This window comes from Eucalyptus grandis, chromosome 7, assembly GCF_016545825.1.
Source record: "Eucalyptus grandis isolate ANBG69807.140 chromosome 7, ASM1654582v1, whole genome shotgun sequence".
NCBI classification, from domain to species: Eukaryota; Viridiplantae; Streptophyta; class Magnoliopsida; order Myrtales; family Myrtaceae; genus Eucalyptus; species Eucalyptus grandis.
The window spans coordinates 25,919,227-25,938,897 of record NC_052618.1 but is presented as its reverse complement, the minus strand read 5'-3'; the positions used below and the strand labels follow the sequence as shown (position 1 = coordinate 25,938,897).

Sequence of the window (19,671 nt, the reverse complement as noted above, 5' to 3'; positions counted from 1 at the left end):
AGAGAACTTAGGCCAAAATTAATCTTGTTCAAAAAATATTTTTGTTTGGCAGCAATGATTTCAGGTTAGTCCCTAACATTAAAGGTGTTAAATGTTTTTGTAGAATGGGAGGTATAAGGGGAAGTGTTTGCTCACCTTTGTTTTGTAGGGAGGTGAGGAATGTATGGTTTATTGTCCATGTATGAAGTATTGATTGCTTATGAATTGTCATGCCTGTATCTCCTGCATTGTACTACACTTTAGCACACATAACCTGCCGCCGGACCTGAGCCGCATAGGATCACTTAGGATGGTGTTGAGGTGGATACCACTTCGACTACAAGCATGTAGTACGAGTCGCCTATCTCAACCTCGAAATTTTTTTCTTGATGTCAAAGGTCCCCACCCTGGTCTGCGAGCATGCGACACGGGTCGGTCCTTTGACGAAGCCGGAGTCATGGGTAACACGACCTAGCCACGAGCTTGTTGGTTCAGTCCTGTGATCCCATGGCTTCATTTTGAGCCATCTAGAGTAGAAATTGAACCAATGTCCATGCGCATGTCTATGACTTTTACATCGCTGCTCAATGAGTAGGGTAAGTTTTTCTTGAATTCTTTTCATCGCAATTTACTTATTTGTTTTCATTTTGGCCGGTCCATGACAAATTAGGTTGATCATACGATGGGGGTACCCGACCTTCGCATCATCTCCGTCCCGAAAGCCGAGCTTCGTGCATGGTGGGATAGATTAGATCCAACAGGCCGTGATTGGGTGCGATCGTATGTTGGACGTTTACTTCCCCTATTGGAGATAGAAACTCATTCTAGTGTTGTGCAAGCATTAGCGCATTTTTAGTGCCCCGCAACTTGCATGTTCATACTCGGTGATCACGAACTCACTCCAACCTTGGAAGAATACGGCGTTACCATTGGAAAACCCTTTGTGTCTGAGTTAGTTAGCCCACCTGTAGGGACCGAGCATGCATCGACCTTATCTGCTTTTCTTAAAATTAAAGAAGAGGACGTGAGGAAAGTTTTAAAAGCCAACCGCAAGACCTGCCCGTTTTCATTCTTAAATGAGCTTTTTCAAAATGCCAAATCTTTTCAAAAGAATAGGATTTTCCTCTTAGCTTTCTTCGAGATTGTATTATTCCCACATTGTAGGAATGCTATTAACCCTTCCGTGGCATGGGTAGTTCGTGAGGTATGTATGGGAAATGGTTTTGTTAATGCCGTCCTAATTGAAACCTTTCTCTCCCTTACTCGTTTTAAAGAAAATAAAAACAAAGCTTTCTATGCTCCCCCTAAACTCTTGCAAATTTGGTTTTTTTCTCACATTAAGGAGTTCGGTAACTTGATGACCGTGAGTGACATTTCTGACTCTAACCACCCTATCCTAAAGTTTAGAGATAGAAAAATGTTTGCCCCTAATTATCATTATTCTGAGTGGTTAGTTTTCATGACCAACCTCGGACCTGAGGATTTCCAATGGCATGCCAAATGGCTCCGAGTTCAAAAAGCGCGGTTCGTGTGTGGACTTACTGGACCTATTCCTTTGTTGGGAATCATTGGAGTCACCGAATATTACCCGACTCGAGTCACCCGTCAGTTTCAAGAGGTTCAACAGCTTCCACCGGCGATCCAGGAAGACCCGCTCAGGATAGACTTCCCTGACGGATGCCAAGATCACGAGGACTCCGTTGCGTTGGTCAAGTCGATGTGGGATATGTGCCACCCCGGGAAGCTAATTTGGCCCGAAGAAGAGTTGGAGGGGCAAGAGAAGACTTACTATGCCTCGAAAGAATACATCCTTAGACACAAGATTCCAGAGAGCCTCCGCCCAAAGATTCCTGAAGTGCCATTGAAGATCACCCACCAAGCCGAGATCAAACGCCTCAAGAGGGAGCTCAAGGAAGCCGAGGAGCGTGCTTCAAAGTTAACCCGAGTTAGTGGAGCTGCCACAAGCGGAAGCCATCCTCATTAGTTAGATTGAGTCGAGCGCAATATGTAGCGGGACCATATTCGCATACGTTGCAATATTATGGAGTTTGTCTCGAGTCTCGATGTTGAAAATTGGGAGTTAGGAGAATGTCTTTTCGTCTTTGAAATAGTTTTGTTGTTTAAGGGTTTTCTTTTGCATTTTTTCTTGTATTATGTAGCAACCGGGCTTTCAATGAAACGGGCAAATTGGGGGAATTAGATCTTTGTCGTGGACCGACCGCCTAATTATTACTTGTACTTATATATGCTTATATACCTTTGCTTCAGGTACTAACCGATTAATTGTCTTCTACTAATTGTCAACACGGCCAAGCGGAGATCCCCAATTCGCACGTGCGCAAAAGTCAGAATGGAGAACGATGACACCAACGTGCGCATGGCCAAGATGGAGGACCAGCTGGCCCAACTCACCGCAATGATGCTTGAAATAAGCCAGAAGCTTAAGGAGCCCCCCGCCGTAGTTGTCACTGGAACATCCACTCCTGCGTTATCAGGACATGCTTCCTCGTCGACGGGAGGCACACACGTCGCTGATCTCCCTGGGAAAGAAATTGCCGGAGAAGCTCCTTCTGCCACGCCAATCATCGTCAATTTGGATCCTCCTCTGAAGGAAAACCCAACACCTCGCCTAAGTGACGAGAGTGAAAAACATTTAGCAAAGATGGAAGAGCGACTATGTGTCTTGCAAGGTTACGAGTTAAAAGGAGCTGATAGGTTATCTCCATACACCAAGACGAGCTTTCCTGAGAATTTTCAGGAGCCTGAGTTCACAAGAAAGTATGACGGAACGGGATGCCCAAGGACCCACCTTAGGTATTACATGAGAAAAATGGCTCGCTATGCTGACAACGTGCCATTCCTCATACACACATTCCAAGATAGTTTGGAAGGCATTGCCCTGACGTGGTTCATTGCGCTAGACATTGAAGAATTCACTAGTTGGGACGACTTAACCAATGAGTTTTTACAACAATACCGGTTTAACACCGAGCTTGCCCCCACGAGGGAAGAGTTGACTCGCGTTGAGAAGAAGAGGAATGAGTCATTCAAGGCCTTCGCGCAAAGGTGGAGGACCATGGCCTCACAAGTGAAGTCGGCCTTGAATGAGAGGGAGACGAAGCAGCTGTTCCTTAAGACATTGCCCTCTGAATACTTCCAAGGGTTAGTATTCTCGGGTTACCAAACATTTTCACAGCTAGTTGAGGTAGGTGAAGGAGTTGAATGGGCAATGGTTGAGGGAAAGATTTCAACCGGAGGCGTGAAGAAATTCCCAGCAAGAAAAGATAAGGAGGCCGCAATTGAAGTAGCACTTGTGCAAGAGCCCTATTTCCCTCGGTCAACCACAACACCCGCGCACAAGCCTACGATGGTTCCAGGTAGTTCATCATAAGCATTCGATAATGGCAAGAGGCCATTTCGAAAGGGGTTTTCTCCACTACCACGCTCGCTGTCAAAGTTATTGCCCATGCTTCTTGAAAAGAGGATGGTCGCAAAGGAGGTGCCTAGAGATAACCCCCCGAGGTTCATCGGGTTCGATATAACCAAGACCTGTGAATACCACATGGGAGAAAAGGGGGCATGATGTAGATAATTGTCACATGCTAAGATACAAAGTTCAACAGCTTCTAGACAAGAACATTTTGACTTTTAAGGAAGCTCACCTCAACGTGCAACGTAACCTCTACCAAATCATGTAGGGGAGTGAACTCAATTTCCAAGGACACACGGGCGAGTCAGCAACCTCTAGTATTGGATGCTTCCGAGTTGTATGAATCCCTAGTGCTAGCGGGATACTATGAAGGCTAGGAGGATGTGACCCTAGAAGAGAGATTGAACTACGTCCGTAGGATGATAACAATGGGAGTAATCAGATGTGGAGAAGAGGAAGAGAAGGTCGTATCTGTGACAATGCCATCATCATTCCGCTCATCTTTCTGCAACTTTGTTGGTATGTCTCGGGTGAGGAAGGCTATGCATGGAATTTCGAAGACCCCAGCTTTATACGAGGAAGGGTTGACAGCTATGATTACCCCGATGGTGATTGAATTGTTCGATGAGGAGCTTGCAGGCGATATCGGGCTGGAAATTGTTGAACCCACAGTGATCGACCTTATGGTCGAAGAGATGTCGACAATCGAAGTCACGGGAGGACACACAATGCCGGTCACGATTGAATTGCCTCCCCAGGAGGAAGACGGAATGGTAATGCTGGAGTATCCTCCCAAATTTGATTCCAAAGCTGTACCTTGGGGTTACGGAACAAATGAGGTAGATGCTGTCACGCGATCAGGCCGCTATTACGCACCTGATAAGGGAATAGAAAAGAAGGCCGTGACCGAGGAGGAGGCAAAACAATTTTTGGTTGTAGTAAAGTCTAGTGAGTTCAACGTGGTGGATCAACTATGGAAGTTGCCGGCTCAAATCTCCCTCTTGGAATTATTCAAATCTTCCAAGAAGCATATGGACATCTTGCTAAAAGTCCTTAACGAGGTGCATGTGCCAGAGTCAATTGATGAAGTCCAATTGGAGGAGTTCGTTGGGGCCGTTCTATTAAAAGACCAAATTTCCTTTACTAATGAAGCTCTCCCCCCCCTCGATGGTCCTAATCATACCAAAGCGCTACATATCTCGGTGAAACATGAAAGCACTCTTGTTTGCAGAGTATTGATTGATAACGGTTCGGCACTCAATATATGCCCGTTGGCTACTCTCCACCGTCTTGGCATTGATCTTGGGAGAATCCGTATTGGCAAGTCGATTGTGCGGGCTTTTGATGGGATGAAGAAGGATGTGATAGGAGAAATTGAGCTTGAGCTGCTGATTGGCCTTGTACTTTTCCAAGCCGTGTTCCAGGTGTTAGATATACCAAGCGCTTTTAATTTTTTGCTAGGGAGGCCATGGATCCACACAGCAGGTGCTGTTGCCTCTAGCCTCCATCGGAAGGTACGATTTGTGGTGGACAACAGGCTTATCACGGTCCATGGAGAATCCGACTTCAAGATCTATCACGAGACAACCATCCCTTATGTGGAGCCAGAGTGTACTGAGGAATCCAGCTTTCAAACCCTCGAGCTGGTATCCATGGTCCATGTGCCTGTAGGGTCCTTCACAAATACTCCTAAATTGTCTAAGCCGGCTATAGCTGTGGGAAAGATTATGTTGGCAAGTGGGTATAATCCGGGAGAGGGCCTTGGATCACACGGTCAGGGTGTGCGAAAGCCCATTGAAGCTCATAAAAACTCGAAGAGGAGAGGCCTAGGATATGTTGAGGGGCGAGAAGGTTGTAGGGAGCAAGGTGGTCGTGGCAACCGAGGGAGCCGTGGAAGGCAGAGAGGTCGAAATGCCCGAGGAGGCCGATATGGGTATAGAGATTGGAGTGAACATATTGCCCAAACCGAGGAGGGTGAGGGCGATCAATGCCCGTTTCATCCGTTGTTAGAAGGAACGTTTCCAGGACCTCCAAGGATGTTATTCAAGGAAGAGGGGGACATCTATGGTGTGATTGAGCTATTCGAGGAAGACGTCATATGTGCCATCCTGGCATGCGAGTCCTCCGAAGTCGTGGTTGTCCCTTCAAAGTGGGGCGGTTCTCGTCTAGCCTAGTCTTTTGTTTTATGTCTTCTCCCCTGCGTGGGATCTCGTAGTTTTTCTTTCTTTATTTCCCGTTTATGTCATTTGTAATGTCAACTATGGTCAACCCCGATCTTGAGCCGTTGGTCGTGGGTGGTGTGTGTTAAAATACGGGCTTATCTTTCCTCATTCAATAAAATAGACACATGTTTTATTAAGGACATGTGGAGGCACATCAAACTAGTCCTATGATGGTCACTGAGGCCTAGGTCTCCACATGCTCCCTTATTTGACTGTCTTGCAAGGACGAGGAAATCCGAGAATATGAGGATGAGTTCTTGAAACTTTTACAAAAATACTTCAAAAATTCTTCAAAAAACGACATGCATTATTTTTATTGTCGACATTGCTCTAACTCATTTTATCGCATCTCAGGCATTACATTATGTATAATCATAATAAGGACGCATATGAGTCGGACGTGCATGAAGAAAGTCTCTCAGGTTCCAATGACACTGACAATGACGATCAGAAAGGGATTGAACGCGAATGGAATCGATATGAAGGATCGAAGCCGTTGACCGAAGAGCGAACAATCACCATAAATTTAGGTGATGCAGAGAATGTCAGGGAAGTAAGGATCGGGGCATGTTTCTCAGAGTCGGAGGCGGAAAAGACGACTAATCTTTTGAAAGAATATCAAGATGTGTTCGCCTGGACATATGCCGACATGTCGGGATTGGACCCCGAAATTGTGGAACATGCTCTATCAACAGATCCTGATATGCCACCCAAGAAGCAAAGACTCAAGAGAACTAAACCAGAATTGTCCAAGAAGATCGAAGAAGAAGTAATGAAGCTGCTGAAAGTAGATTTTATCGAAGTGACACGTTATCCTGATTGGGTAGCAAATATCGTGCTTGTAATGAAGAAAGATGGGCGAGTCAGGGTATGTGTTGACTATTGTGATCTAAATCGAGCAAGCCCCAAAGACGATTTTCCACTTCCACATATCGATGTCTTGGTTGACAGCACGGCAGGATTTGAGTTATTCTCCTTCATGGATGGTTTTTCTGGATATAATCAAATCCGTATGAAGAAGGAGGATAGGAGCAAAACATCATTCATAACTCCTTAGGGAACTTTCTGCTACAAAGTGATGCCTTTTGGTCTAAAGAATGCTGGGGTAACGTATCAAAGGGCCATGGTCACGTTGTTTCATGACATGATGCACAAGGAGATCGAGGTATACGTGGATGATATGATTGCAAAGTCAAGACAGGGTGAGGACCATGTTGGAGTCTTGCAAAAGCTATTCAAACGTCTTCGGAAATTCAAGCTGCGCCTTAATCCCACAAAATGCGTTTTTGGGACGAGATCGAGGAAGCTGTTAGGGTTCATGGTTAGTAACAAGGGCATATAGATTGATCCGTCAAAGGTCAAGGCTATTTGTGATTTACGAGCCCCGATCACCACCAAGGAGGTTCGCAGCTTGATGGGGCGGCTCAATTATGTGGCGAGGTTCATCTGTCAATTGTCTGAAACAGCAAAGCCATTCTTCAAGCTCCTGAAAAAGAATGCAAAGATTGAGTGGGATATCGAGTGTCAGGGTGCCTTCGAGAAGATAAAACACTATCTCACTCATGCACCCGTCTTAGTACCCCTCTCCCTAAAATTCCCCTAATTTTGTACTTGACCATACATGATGAATCATTGGGAGCCATGTTAGCACAAAAAATACCAAATGACAGGAGAGAATGCGCGATATATTACTTGAGCAAGAAGTTTACTATTTTCGAGATGAACTACACAGCAGTTGAGAGAACTTGTGTGGCCTTGATTTGGGTCTTGCACAGGCTGCGACAATACACGCTCCATCACCGAATCTTGTTGGTGACCGAAAATGATCCCATTAGATACCTCCTGGAGAAGCCGGCATTGGTTGGCAAGTTGGCCAAGTGGAAAATATTAATTTCAGAGTTTGACGTTCAGAGCCTGGGGCAGAAGTCCGTTAAAGGTCGCGCCATAGCATACATCTTGGCAAAAAGTCCCGAGAGGTCCAGGACATCTGATGAAGATAGTGATGCATGGGAGCAAATTTTACTTGTATCAAGTGACAAATGGACGATATACTTCGATGGTGCAGTTAATTTAGCTAGGTCGGGTACCGGGGCAGTTCTTATCTCCCCAGGTGGTCAGCACTACCCTGTTGTCGCTAAATTGACGTTCCCTTGCACGAATAATATTGCCGAATATGAAGCGTGCATTCTCGGCCTCTAAGCTGCTATTGACATGAAGATCCGAAAGATGCAAGTTTATGGTGATTCAACCCTTATCATCTTACAGACTAAAGGTGAATGGCGAACACAGGATTCTAAATTGATTCTGTATCATGAGTTCCTGGGGAAGTTGACGGAAGAATTCCAAGAAATAGAATTTGAATACTTGCCAAGGTCTCAAAATCAGTTTGCTGATGCCCTAGCTACCTTGTCTTCAATGTTACAAATAGCTGGAGGCTTGGACATTGAACCATTAAGAATTGAAATCTTTAGGCGCCCAGCTTATTGCATGACGATTGAAGAAGAACCGGACGGATAGCCTTGGTATCATGACATCTTGAAGTATTTGCAGAATGGTGAATTTCCCGAAGGAAGTGAAGCAGCAGATAGAAAGCATTTAATAAAGTTGGCATCAAAATTCTTCACTGGTGGGGATGTCATCTACAAAAGGTCATTCGACTCGACATTGCTAAGGTGTGTTGACGCTAAAGAAGCCGACCGTTTGATGAAAGAGATACATGAATGGGAGTGTGGCCCCCGTATGAATGGAAACTTCTTGGTGAGAAAGATCATGTGACTTGGTTATTATTGGCTGACCATGGAGTCTGACTGCATTTAGCACATACGGCGGTGTCACCAGTGCCAGATTTATGGAGATAGGATAAATGCCCCTCCAAATGAGCTTCACCAAATGTCTCAACCCTGGCCCTTTTCAATGTGGGGAATTGACGTGATTGGGCCCATTAAACCCAAAGCTTCAAATGGGCATCGATTTATCCTGGTGGCGATAGATTATTTTACCAAATGGATCGAGGCCAATTCATATGTTAATGTTACTGCCAAGAATGTGGCGAAGTTCATTCGTCGCAACATTGTCGCTCGCTATGGGGTGCCGGAGGCGATCATTACCAACAATGGCACTAATTTGAACAACAAAGTCGTAGATGGATTGTTTAGTGAGTTTCGAATTAAGCATTTGAACTCGTCACCGTATCGTCCTCAGATGAATGGAGCAGTGGAGGTGGCGAACAAGAACATAAAGAAAATCCTATCGAAGACTGCCGAGAATTATCGTGATTGGCACGATAGACTCCCTTACGCGTTAATGGCGTATCAAACTTCTATCCGTACCTCCACAGGGGCAACTCCTTTTTCACTCGTGTATGGGATGGAGGCAGTCTTACCTGTTGAATTTGAGGTCCCTTCTCTAAGGGTCCTTTCCCAATCTATGCTCAATGAGACCGAGTGGATGCAACGAGGGCATGAGCAATTAAACTTGATTGATGAGAAGAGATTGCAAGCTGTGTGTCATGGCCAATGCTATCAGAGACGAGTTGCAAAAGCCTTCAATCGAAGGGTGCGTCCTAGATACTTTGAAGTCAATGACCTGGTGCTGAGGAAAGTGCTTCCGATTATACCAAACCCTCGTGGAAAATTCACCTCGAACTATGAAGGGTCGTATGTCATTAAAAAGATTATGCCTGGTGGTGCTATGATTTTAGTTGAAATGGATGGCGTTGAATTGCCTAGACCTCGTAAACTCGATGCAGTCAAGAAATACTTTCCATGATTGAAATCAAGGGCGAAGAGCCACTTCATGCGCAATCTAAGTCACATGGCATCATGCATAGCATCATAGATATCATACATATATCACATACATGCATATCTATTTGTGTTTCAGGCACCTTACCGTTCGATGAGGAAAATGGCGGAGGGAAAAGTCGATTCAAAAGACCCATCAAGTCTCCGCACAAATGGTTGAATATCTCTTTTTCTTAAATGAGAGGTAAAAAAAAAAAAACCGGGGGGCATAACCTCATTCCTACCACCTATTTTCTGGTGCCACTATACATGCTTCATGTCGGTAATTCTCGAAGAGGGGAGCTCGTAAGAATGATTTTATTCGGATAAAAGTTGAAACATTAATCATGCCAAACAAGGAGTGCTTAGGATGAAGAAATGTAAGTCATTTCCAAACACATCCTTCAAACACTTTCAAGAGTTGAGTGAAAAACAACCTTCTCTTAGGACGGAGGATCCATTCGCATTGAGCGTGAAGATCGAAATGATAAAGGCATTTCCTTCATCAATCCCAAACGCCAAGCTGATATATTGCTAGCCCTTCGAGCCAAATAGAGATGATCCTCTAAAATACCCCTGTCGAGGACGACCTGACATTGGGGCAGCATAGGAGGTTGCAGTCATATTGTAAAGCGAATGATTGAGAAAGATCCTATTACTTTCACTTGCATCAATCTTCTGGTGATAGTTTCAAAGGAATTCTCATTAGATCTTGACTCATCCCAATGTGAAGAAGAGCATTTCATTCTCCACCCAAACACTGATACCCATTGCTTTAACCAATTTGGGCCTGATTATTCATTTCTAAACCCCAAGCGGTGATCATTTCCCTTCACTAGGGCAAAGCATAAGAATTGATCAAAAAAATTGACAATTATGAGAACAATGTGAAAAGTATCTCGAAAGTCATAAGAGCTCCAGAAGTTCCAAAAGCGAAAAGTTCAACAAACTAGGGGGCATGAAAAAGCAGTGTGCCTGGTAAAAGCAAGGCCAATGCCCAAAAAAAAAAATTCATCGTGAGTGCAAAGGAAATTAGAGAAAGAAGCAAAGCTCCCATGCAGATATGCTTAATAAAGGGACTTTTGAGATGCGTTATATTTCAAAAGCCAAATGATTTGGAAAGATCAAGTGACCTAGTCATGATGCACCGACTCTTAAAGACCCTATTGAAAGTTTTAAGCCTTTCGAGCATTTCCCGAGCCGACATTATAACCCTTTTCCGAAGCCTCTTCTAATTGGGATAATTTGAGTGAAAATGAGAATACCACAAAGAAGCTACTGCTTGAATGAGTGGAAGTAATTCTATCTTGTCTTATCTTCTAAGCTCTCGACTTGTAAACCCAATGAAGATAATGACAAATGTTCATTTATTGGTCTCAAAGCAACAATTCATTTGTGTGAGCCCTAACCGAGCCTGTATTGCGGTCCTTTCAAAAGTCCTTTTTGATCGATCAGATTATGCTCATTGCGAATGTTTCCGGAAGCCTTCGACGTAGGTTATGTGAGATACCTTCAGTAACCAATTATCTCCCACACGAATGGATGGGATCAAGTAGCCATTTTATTGAGAGTGCGTGAGAAACCCTTTCTGACTAAGAAGCTTTAGTTTGGCATGCTCAATGAACCTTTTTCTCGAGTAACAGCCGTTCTGATGAGAACTTGCCTCCTAGAAAATTTGATGATTAATGATATATCCACGAGCAAGATGACAGTTTTGTGCCACATGATGCTGATGGACATCGAATGTTTTTCTAAAGCAATCGAACTTTGCTTGATTATTTTGTTCAATTAATGTTACAATGTTGCCAATACGTCTCTTGATGACATCTCTAATGACATTTGCTCAAGTTGAGTTTGACAGGATTCATCAGTGAAGCCATGCAGTTTTCTAAGGGGTTAGTGGGTGCTTCTCTAAAAAACCAAAGGTTCATGGTCAGCCTTAAACCATGTCATCTCCCAAGGTTTATGGTTAACCTTAAACCATGTCATTTCCAAGATTGGTGGGTTCATCCGTAAATCACGCTTGTCTGCCTCCCAGTTGAAACCCGTTCATACACGGTGAGACTATCATACTCGGTCAAAACTCGTTTTTACACGATGAGACTTTAGTCATTTCCCTTCTCATGACCTGAGAGCCTTGTATCCCGGAGTTTTCCTCACTTCTTATAACCCGGAGAGCTTTGTATCTTGGAGTCTTCCACCCTTCTTATGACCCGGAGAGCTTTGTATCCTGGAGTCTTCCTCACTTCTTATGACCCGGAGAGCCTTGTATCCTGGAGTCTTCCACCCTTCTCATGACCCGGAGAGCCTTGTATCCTGGAGTCTTCCTCACTTTTTATGACTCGGTGGGCTTCTGCAGCCTGAAGTCTTTCTTCACCTTATTGACAAGACGCATTTCCATAGTTATGAGTTCTTTTCGTCGACCTAATACATGCATATGCACCTAGGGTCTTTCTATAGCCAAAAATAATTTAGGTGTCATCTGTCTTTGATTGTAACCTCTTCGAGGCTACATTCAAAGAGGAGCAGCTGTTGACACCTATTTTTTATCTTTCAAATAGTATAAAAAAAATCATCAAAATCAAAATCAAATAAAAAATAAAAAAAATCAAAATCATTTTTTTTAACTATTGATTTCCTTTTTTTTTTAAAAAAAAAAAAGAAGAAGAGAGTTGGAAGTTTGGGTCGGGCCGGATCCGGCCTTGGCCCGACCCAGCCCCTTTTTTTTTTTTTTTTTTTTCTCCCTACGTGGGCCTAGGCCTAACCCTCCCCTTTACTTTTTTTTTTCTTTCTTTCTCTTCCCCTTTGCTCAGCCCAGCCCTCTTCTTGCCTCCGGCCCGGCCCACCTTGTTGTCTTCTCCCTCGCCCGCTCTTTGCGCACGGGGAACCAAATAAGTAGAAAGCAGCCGTCCGCTTGGGAAATGGCGGAGTCGAAAGTAGGGGCAGCAAGGGATAGAGGAGACATCATCATCTCGCCGGCGGTGTCGGCGGGTTGGGGAAGCGGAGGGCATGCGCACGCGGAGCCGAACGAAGGAAAGCGAGGAGAGATCTCGACGAAAGGGGAGAAAAAAACGGACGGAGGGGGGAGAAAAGAAAAGGGTGGAAGAGATCGAAAAATAGGGAGGAGGAAGGAAAACAAAGGGAGACAGAGAGAGAATAGGGAGAGGGCGAGAGAAAAGGAGAGGAAGGAGGGGGAATTCGCCGAGGCCACCGCCGTCAACGTGTCTCCCAACCGCCGCAACCGCCGCCGACGCATCTCGGGCCGCCACCGTCGCCGCCACGGCCGCAGACGCGTCTTCCAAGCTACCATTCCCATCCGAAACCAGGTAGGCCTTTCATTGAAATTTCTGGTGTGTGTTTTCTGGAAATGAGTCGGCCAAAGCTCATCCCGATTAGTTCGGGCGAGCTCCGCCGCCTTCCCCGTCCTTGTTACCCCGCTTGCCGTTCGCCATGTCGCCTTCGAAGTCCGGATAGGTGCTCAGCCGTGACCGAGACAAAGTCTGTTAGTTTTGTTAGTGTATACAACCTGTTTGTGGAACTGTCCGAGCGAACTCTACCCCCCTGATTGCTCCACGTAGGGCCCCTAGGACCGCTGGTGGCCGGAGGGACGCCGCCGCGACCGGAGAGCTCGAGCCGTGTCCCTCGTCCGCCCGAGACGTCGCCGCCACAGGCGTTCGCCGTTCCGGCATCCTTAGTCGCGACCGAGCGGTCGCGACCGAGATTGCAGTCGAGTTGGGCCAGATCGTGGTCCGGCCCACTCGGCCTTTGTCCCCGACTTGGGCCCATCGTTTGGCCCAAGTCGGGCTAAGCGAAGGCCCGATCAAAGGCGATCGGGCCTAGCCCAGCCGGACCCGACTTCCGCAAACCCGATCGAACCAAGTCGACCCGGTCCCGGCCCCACATTTTATTTTAGTTTACTTTATTATTTAGTTTTTTTAAATATAAAAAAGCAATTTCGAAAAATCCAAAAAATAATTTAAATATAAAAAATTAAAAATTAAAAAGATTAAAATATATATTTAAAAAAATCCAAAAAAATATCGAAAAAAAAATTTAAAAATTAACTAATTAATTAAAAAATTATTAAAAAAACTTAATTAAAAAATTTCGAAAATTAAAAAATGATGAGGTTTGGTTAGGAATTGCTATGCTTTGCATTTTTAGTATGATTAAGCCTTTTAGTTGTTTGTGTTTTGATTATATGTTGTGTGTTTAATTTGCATATCTAATTATGTTTGATTGCACGTATTTAATTTTACTGCAATTAGGATCTTGATAGCTATGATTGTTATTTCAATGTTTGTGTACCTGCATGATCACTTCATATGTTAGTGGATAGATATAAAATCAATCCAAACTGCTTGCCAAAAATTCATTTTGTTAAAATGAACAAGATTAGGTACCGAAAGGGCATTAATTGATCAATTAATGTAATCAAGTCCCCGACCGTAGATTCTCTGGTTGCGTAGGAAGTGAGGTACACTCCCATACCTCACTTGGTTTCTAGCCGACCCCAATAGGCTAGTGGTGACTCCTTTTGTGCAAAAATTCTAAAGAATATTCCAATGTCACGTGGGGTATGGGCTTGGGAGAGCCCGCGCCTGATCATGGGCCTTAGGCCCATCCTTTAGGCAATACCCCTAAACCTGTTCCCTTCCCCCGAGGGTAGGTCACGACAATGGGTCATTTTGTCACCTATTCTTTCACTTCATATCAAGCATTATGAATTTCTTTTTTCTTTAAGATAAGAAATTCTTTAAATGATCTACAATAACACGATGAAAGCTCACATGAGTAATTTAGGAAAAAATCTCTCTCGATGCATTCTAAAAATTCATTAGAAAACGGTCTTATATATGAGAATAATAGAAATCTAAAATAAAAGCCATAAAATCATAAAGAAACATTGATCATATATATTTAGAGAACCATTCACAAAGTATAGAAAATCTCTTGAGATATTACCTAAATTATCTAATCAAATAATCGATATTGCCTAAGACTTTAAGATATTATGTAAAATCACATGAATAAATTAAAAAGAAAGCTCATTGTAGTTTTGAAGAATGTTTCATCCTATGTATGTTAGCTAAGTGTTTTTTTTTGTGTGTGTGCTTATAACGAGGGATATTCGAACCTTTTAGCTCATCTTACACGTATGTGTGCAAACCGCCTAATTTATATGTGCATGCATAATGCTCCACTATTAGTAGTTTATTTATAAAACAAACTAAGAAGTGCATTGTCTCGTATTGAAAAGATATGGGTGCACACACGGATGGAATTTGACACTAATTAACTATCATTATTTTATATTAAAAAATTCGGATTTTATAATTTTAAAATTAATCATAGCATCCCATTGAAACGGTACGACTATTCATAAATAAGTAAGAGTTATTTATTTATTTATTATTCATTTAATTTCTAATTTTTTATATGTCCTTGTCGCGACCAAATTTTCGGGTGTACCACCTAGAATTTGGCTAATGGATTATTAAGCCTAGACTTAACGCGGGCTCTCTCAAGCCTATATTAATTCACGACTTAGGTTCAAATTCTTAACATGCAAATAATTTTCAATCAGGAGGCACCACTATTCTATTTTTTGGTGGGTCGATTCGAATTCTTCTCTCTGCTCTCTCTCTCTCTTTTTGTTGCACTTTTTCTTTTTTCAACAAAAGCTTAAAACCTTGACTTTTTCTCCACAAACCCTAAAGAAACGATGGAAAATTTTCTCTTCTGGCCTGAATTTTTAACCTTCGAATCGAGAGAAAAAACCCCGCAATATGGCCGTATATTCAATGTGTATGTGGCCTCCTTGAAACCCTACGCGAAAAACCTGAAGATTATGGTTTTAATTTCCTTTTCAAATCAACATCCGTGAAGATTTCTTTTTCGCACGAGATATCACTTCTTTTTTTTCCACATCTCCTGATTTTATCGCCTAAAGATAAGATTGCAACCTAATTTTCTTAAATTCCAAAAATCCACCGTAATATCATTTCAAATCTCCATTTAGGTAATTTTTGTCATTAAAAGAAAACGGGCTCGGGCCAATTTACTTGCTTCGTGGGCTTAGTTCGACTTGCCAAATTAAAACTTAGAACCACTAATTCAAATATACCCGTCACCAGTCCAATAAATAAATGCAAAATATGTAAATTAAAAATAAATGCACCTACATCTATATGCTATGCAATTGATATTTTTTTCAGGGATAAAATTAACCCCTAATTTTAATGTGATAAATGACTAAACGGGTTGTCAAAATTTAGGTGTCAACAGTCCTTTTAACGTAATCCTTAAGAACATACTTGTTCATTTTGCCACTTTTCCGAAAGGTTGCCTTTATTTAGAAGACTAAGAAAACTATGTCGGTTTTTGGTATCAATTACAATCAAGTCTTTTTGAGTTTTCTTTCTTAAATACAGCCATCATTTCAATTGTTTTCCTAGAAAGATCCTAAAGAAATACTAGACCTGCTATATAGTATTTCAATCAAGATCTTGTAACTTGGAAGAAATGTGTTGGTGACCATTAGTAACATTGCGAAGCATATAATTCTTTAAAAAAAAATGATATGATACCTCAAAGTCTGACTTCATTATTATTTTCAATCGTTCCTCGTATTTTCCCAACATCCACTTAGGTGACGGGGCCAATAATGCTAAGTTGACCTCTCGCATAGTGAATATTACTTTTGACATGGTGAACGTCGATGTTGGTCAGAGTGCAATCAATCATATTGCCAACTCCCGCTACAAGATGCAAAAGGAGATCATTCCAAACATTGCATGGCGCTCCAAATGAAGGACTGACAACATCTATATGATCATTTTGATAGACAATAATTTAAAGTATCTTTGACACAATTTTATAAAGATAATTCCTTCATTTCAGGTCACGCATGTGAAATATAGAGAGGTTTTCCTTCATTTCACGGCGTGCAATGGAGAACATAGATAGAAGGGCATGTTCATGCATCTGGATGGACCATGTAAGGATCGGTAACGTGTTAGGATTTTTTCATAAATATAAGGGTTACAAATATAGGCATCGATTTTATATGTGAGTGATTTTCATAATTTTAATTCACAAATTGGAGACTTGGTTGGAGGAAATCTTCTTTAACCAAGGCCCAAAACCAAATTCAATCACTAAAAATTGATTTCTAGTGACTAAATATGGAAAATTCGGTCACCATTAGTGAATTAGGAGCAATTAGATTTGTCAAAATGAGTCCAAACCCATTTAATAATCCAAAATTACGCAAATGAGTTATAAATGGATCATAGCAGATTTCGTAGGCCAGCATAATGGGTCTATAAAATAAAGAGGCCTAAACAATCCATTTACAGCTTACTTAACCGATATATAATCTCTCTCTCTCTCTGTTTCGGGATGCGTCAGTTAGTGATGGAAGCTAACGAATCCTCCTCATCTGAGCGGGACAACTCGACGGATCCGTTGAGCGAGGGTGAGAAGATTGGTGGATGGAGCCTCCATTATGGAGAAAGCATCGCAGAGAGGAAAGCAGCCAAGTGTGGGTTCAATGCGGTGGACATCGTTACTAAAGATGGATTTGGTGATCGGTAACTGATTTTGGTTTGAAGAAATCTCATATTTGCTCTTTGAACAAGTGACTCTTAACCTTATTATGATGATTTATCTTGTTATCCAAAACTGGTTTTATTTTGAAGTTGTTTGTGATTTGTCTTTGTTTGCAGTTGGATTTTGATATTTCTGTGGAAATGAATGAAATGTTATTTTGACAAAAAAAATTGGTAAAATTAAAATATTTAGAACTAAATTAGCAAAAGTATAATAAGTTTAGGGTTTTTTAGACAGATGTTTAGGATTGAATTAACAACCGTACAATAAGTTTAGGACTATAATTTTCCCGTTTCATCTTAATGCTGTGTCTAAAGTAAATGTCCAAATTACTGTCTTAGAAAATTGGTACGCGCATAAGTTCAAGTTCATAATTATTTTATCTAGGTTATTCAAAATAAATTGTCCAAAGTTTGAACTGGGTCATGGTTTTCGTCATCATCATACCCAAGTTTTATCGCGCTTTCGATCAATTATATTTAGTTTAGGATTTAAGATTTTGCATATATCTATATCTAAGTTTCTCTTCGGCGCGATTAAGAGTGAAATCGGTGTCAATTTGCAGATATTCCTGCTAACTATTTTATTCTTTTCGATTTTGAGTATAAATGCATGATATTTTACATATCATGTGCCGATGTGAGGACAAAAGCTTACAAACCTCCGAATCACTTCGTTTTTTTCTCCTTTTTGTTTTCTTCCTACTCATGGCGATGGAGAATTAAATATGCATGTGCCCGATCGCTTTCCCATTTTGTCCCAAATGGAGAAATAGTCGTGACAATAAAGAAGAATTTCATATGGTACATAATCTGCTAAAAAAGATTTGTTATGCAGTCCGTGTCGATCACCATTGATAACATATAAATTGGAGTTATAAAGTTAATCCAACTATATAAATTAATGGTGATGGATTGTCGATTGCCTAAAGTTTATGAAACTTTAATTGCTATACTCATGATCTCATTGCTAAATTGAATCCAAGTTTGTCCTAAAACTGTTTTGTCTCAACTCTGGGACATAAAACATTGGAGGTATTCCCTCTTGGGTGGGCAAGAAAAAATTACATTTAGGAATTAGGAGGCCCTTCAGGTGGGGAGGGCAGACTCCACCACATAAGAGGTGTTTGAGGAATTGGTAGGCTACTATAGTAGCAGCCTGCGCAAGTAAACGTGGACGGGTAGGTGAAACACTCATTGCAAGGTCCATCTGTGCTTTGTACAGTGTCTCTTAACCGACTTGTCAACCTTATACCCCTAGTTGAGAGATATTGTGTCCCTCACGTAGAATATTTGTGTGCACTAACATTCTCAAATTTTGTGCCATATTTTTTAACTTAACTTTCATAGAAAGCTAGAAAGATGAATGTGGAAAAAAGAGTCTTATATAGGAAAAATAGAAGGAAGCTATTTTAAGTTAAATAGGAGAGCACCTATACAAATGTTGTTAAAAGGTTAGGAAAATTGTCAAAAATGTCCTAAATTATTGTACTGGTCAATTTAGTTTTAAAAGTTGAACAAAAATTTTGCCATTTTTAATTTTATTTTATTATTTTTCTTCTTTTCCCCCCCTTATTCCCTCTATTGGCCATCACAACCTCGTAGATGGTTGATGAAGGTCACTAGCCACTGGCCCACTAGCAAAGGCCTCAACGCCCACTCCTAGGCGAGGGTTCCCCATGCTGGATCTAGTGAGGGCTGTCCTCGTCGGCCTCGGGTGAGGGTTGTCTGCACTTGGGCTAGTGAGTGCGGCCATCACTTGAGGCAGTTGGCTAGCAACCTCCATTGGCCATCGTTAAGGCCTAGCGATGATTGGGGAGAGGAAAAAGGGGAATAGAAAAAGGAAAAATGGAAGAAGAAGAAAAATGAAAAGGAGAAAAAATTAGATGATAAATGAAAAATTCTCAATGTTAACATCGACTGTACCATATAGGATGGTCGGTGCTAACTAGAATGCCACATTAACAACTTTCGGCCAAAATTAGTCTGGATGACAAAATTGACAAATCATCAAAAGATTTATGACTAAATTAGCAAATTATGAAAATGTTTATGACTAAATTAACATGATTTTAAAGTTCAAGAGAAAATTGACAAATCATTAAAATATTCATAAATTAAAATGAATAGGATTGAGTTGGGCTGCGTACCTTAGCTTTAGGACTTTTTGAACAATTTTCCTTTTAAAGACTTGGGCTCCCAAGTGGCCTCCAGACATCAAATAACTTGATTATATTGGTCTTGGGCTTGATTTGTCTTGCATAAACTTAAAATTCATGAAAAGTTAGGCTTAAAAAATTTCGAAATTTCTTACTTATTAATATTAGCTTTTTACACAAATATATATGTTGGAAGTTAACTGCTCTGTCTAATTCAATTATTGTGTCTATTCATGAGATACTTTGATTCTTTTTTCTTATATAGATGCATTCTTTCAGTCAAAAAGCTATTTTAGTTTCCGTGTGTTCATGTTGAGAGACTTTGAGAGACTGCTTTGTATCGAAGGGCATTGTCGCCACAGGAAAGTGATTTCAGAGACCTCTTAACAGAACGATTTTGTTCCGTGTACCACATTTCTTTCAAACCTCCGACTGAGGACAAGGTAATTTCTTAATCATAGAGGAAGAGAATAAACAGACATCATG

The 19,671-nt window shown here is 41.7% G+C and overlaps 1 protein-coding gene across 1 annotated transcript; it reads left to right on the top strand.

Moving 5' to 3' along the window:
- The first annotated feature begins 2,395 nt into the window (after positions 1-2,395).
- On the top strand, positions 2,396-3,370 carry LOC108954474. The gene has a single exon (XM_018860483.2). The coding sequence runs from the start codon at positions 2,396-2,398 to the stop codon at positions 3,368-3,370; it is 975 nt and encodes a 324-aa protein (XP_018716028.2).
- Positions 3,371-19,671: the final 16,301 nt, after the last annotated feature.

Bases quoted from the DNA above. Each gene is read 5' to 3' on its own strand.
- LOC108954474 (XM_018860483.2), top strand. From the start codon at position 2,396: ATGATGCTTGAAATAAGCCAGAAGCTTAAGGAGCCCCCCGCCGTAGTT.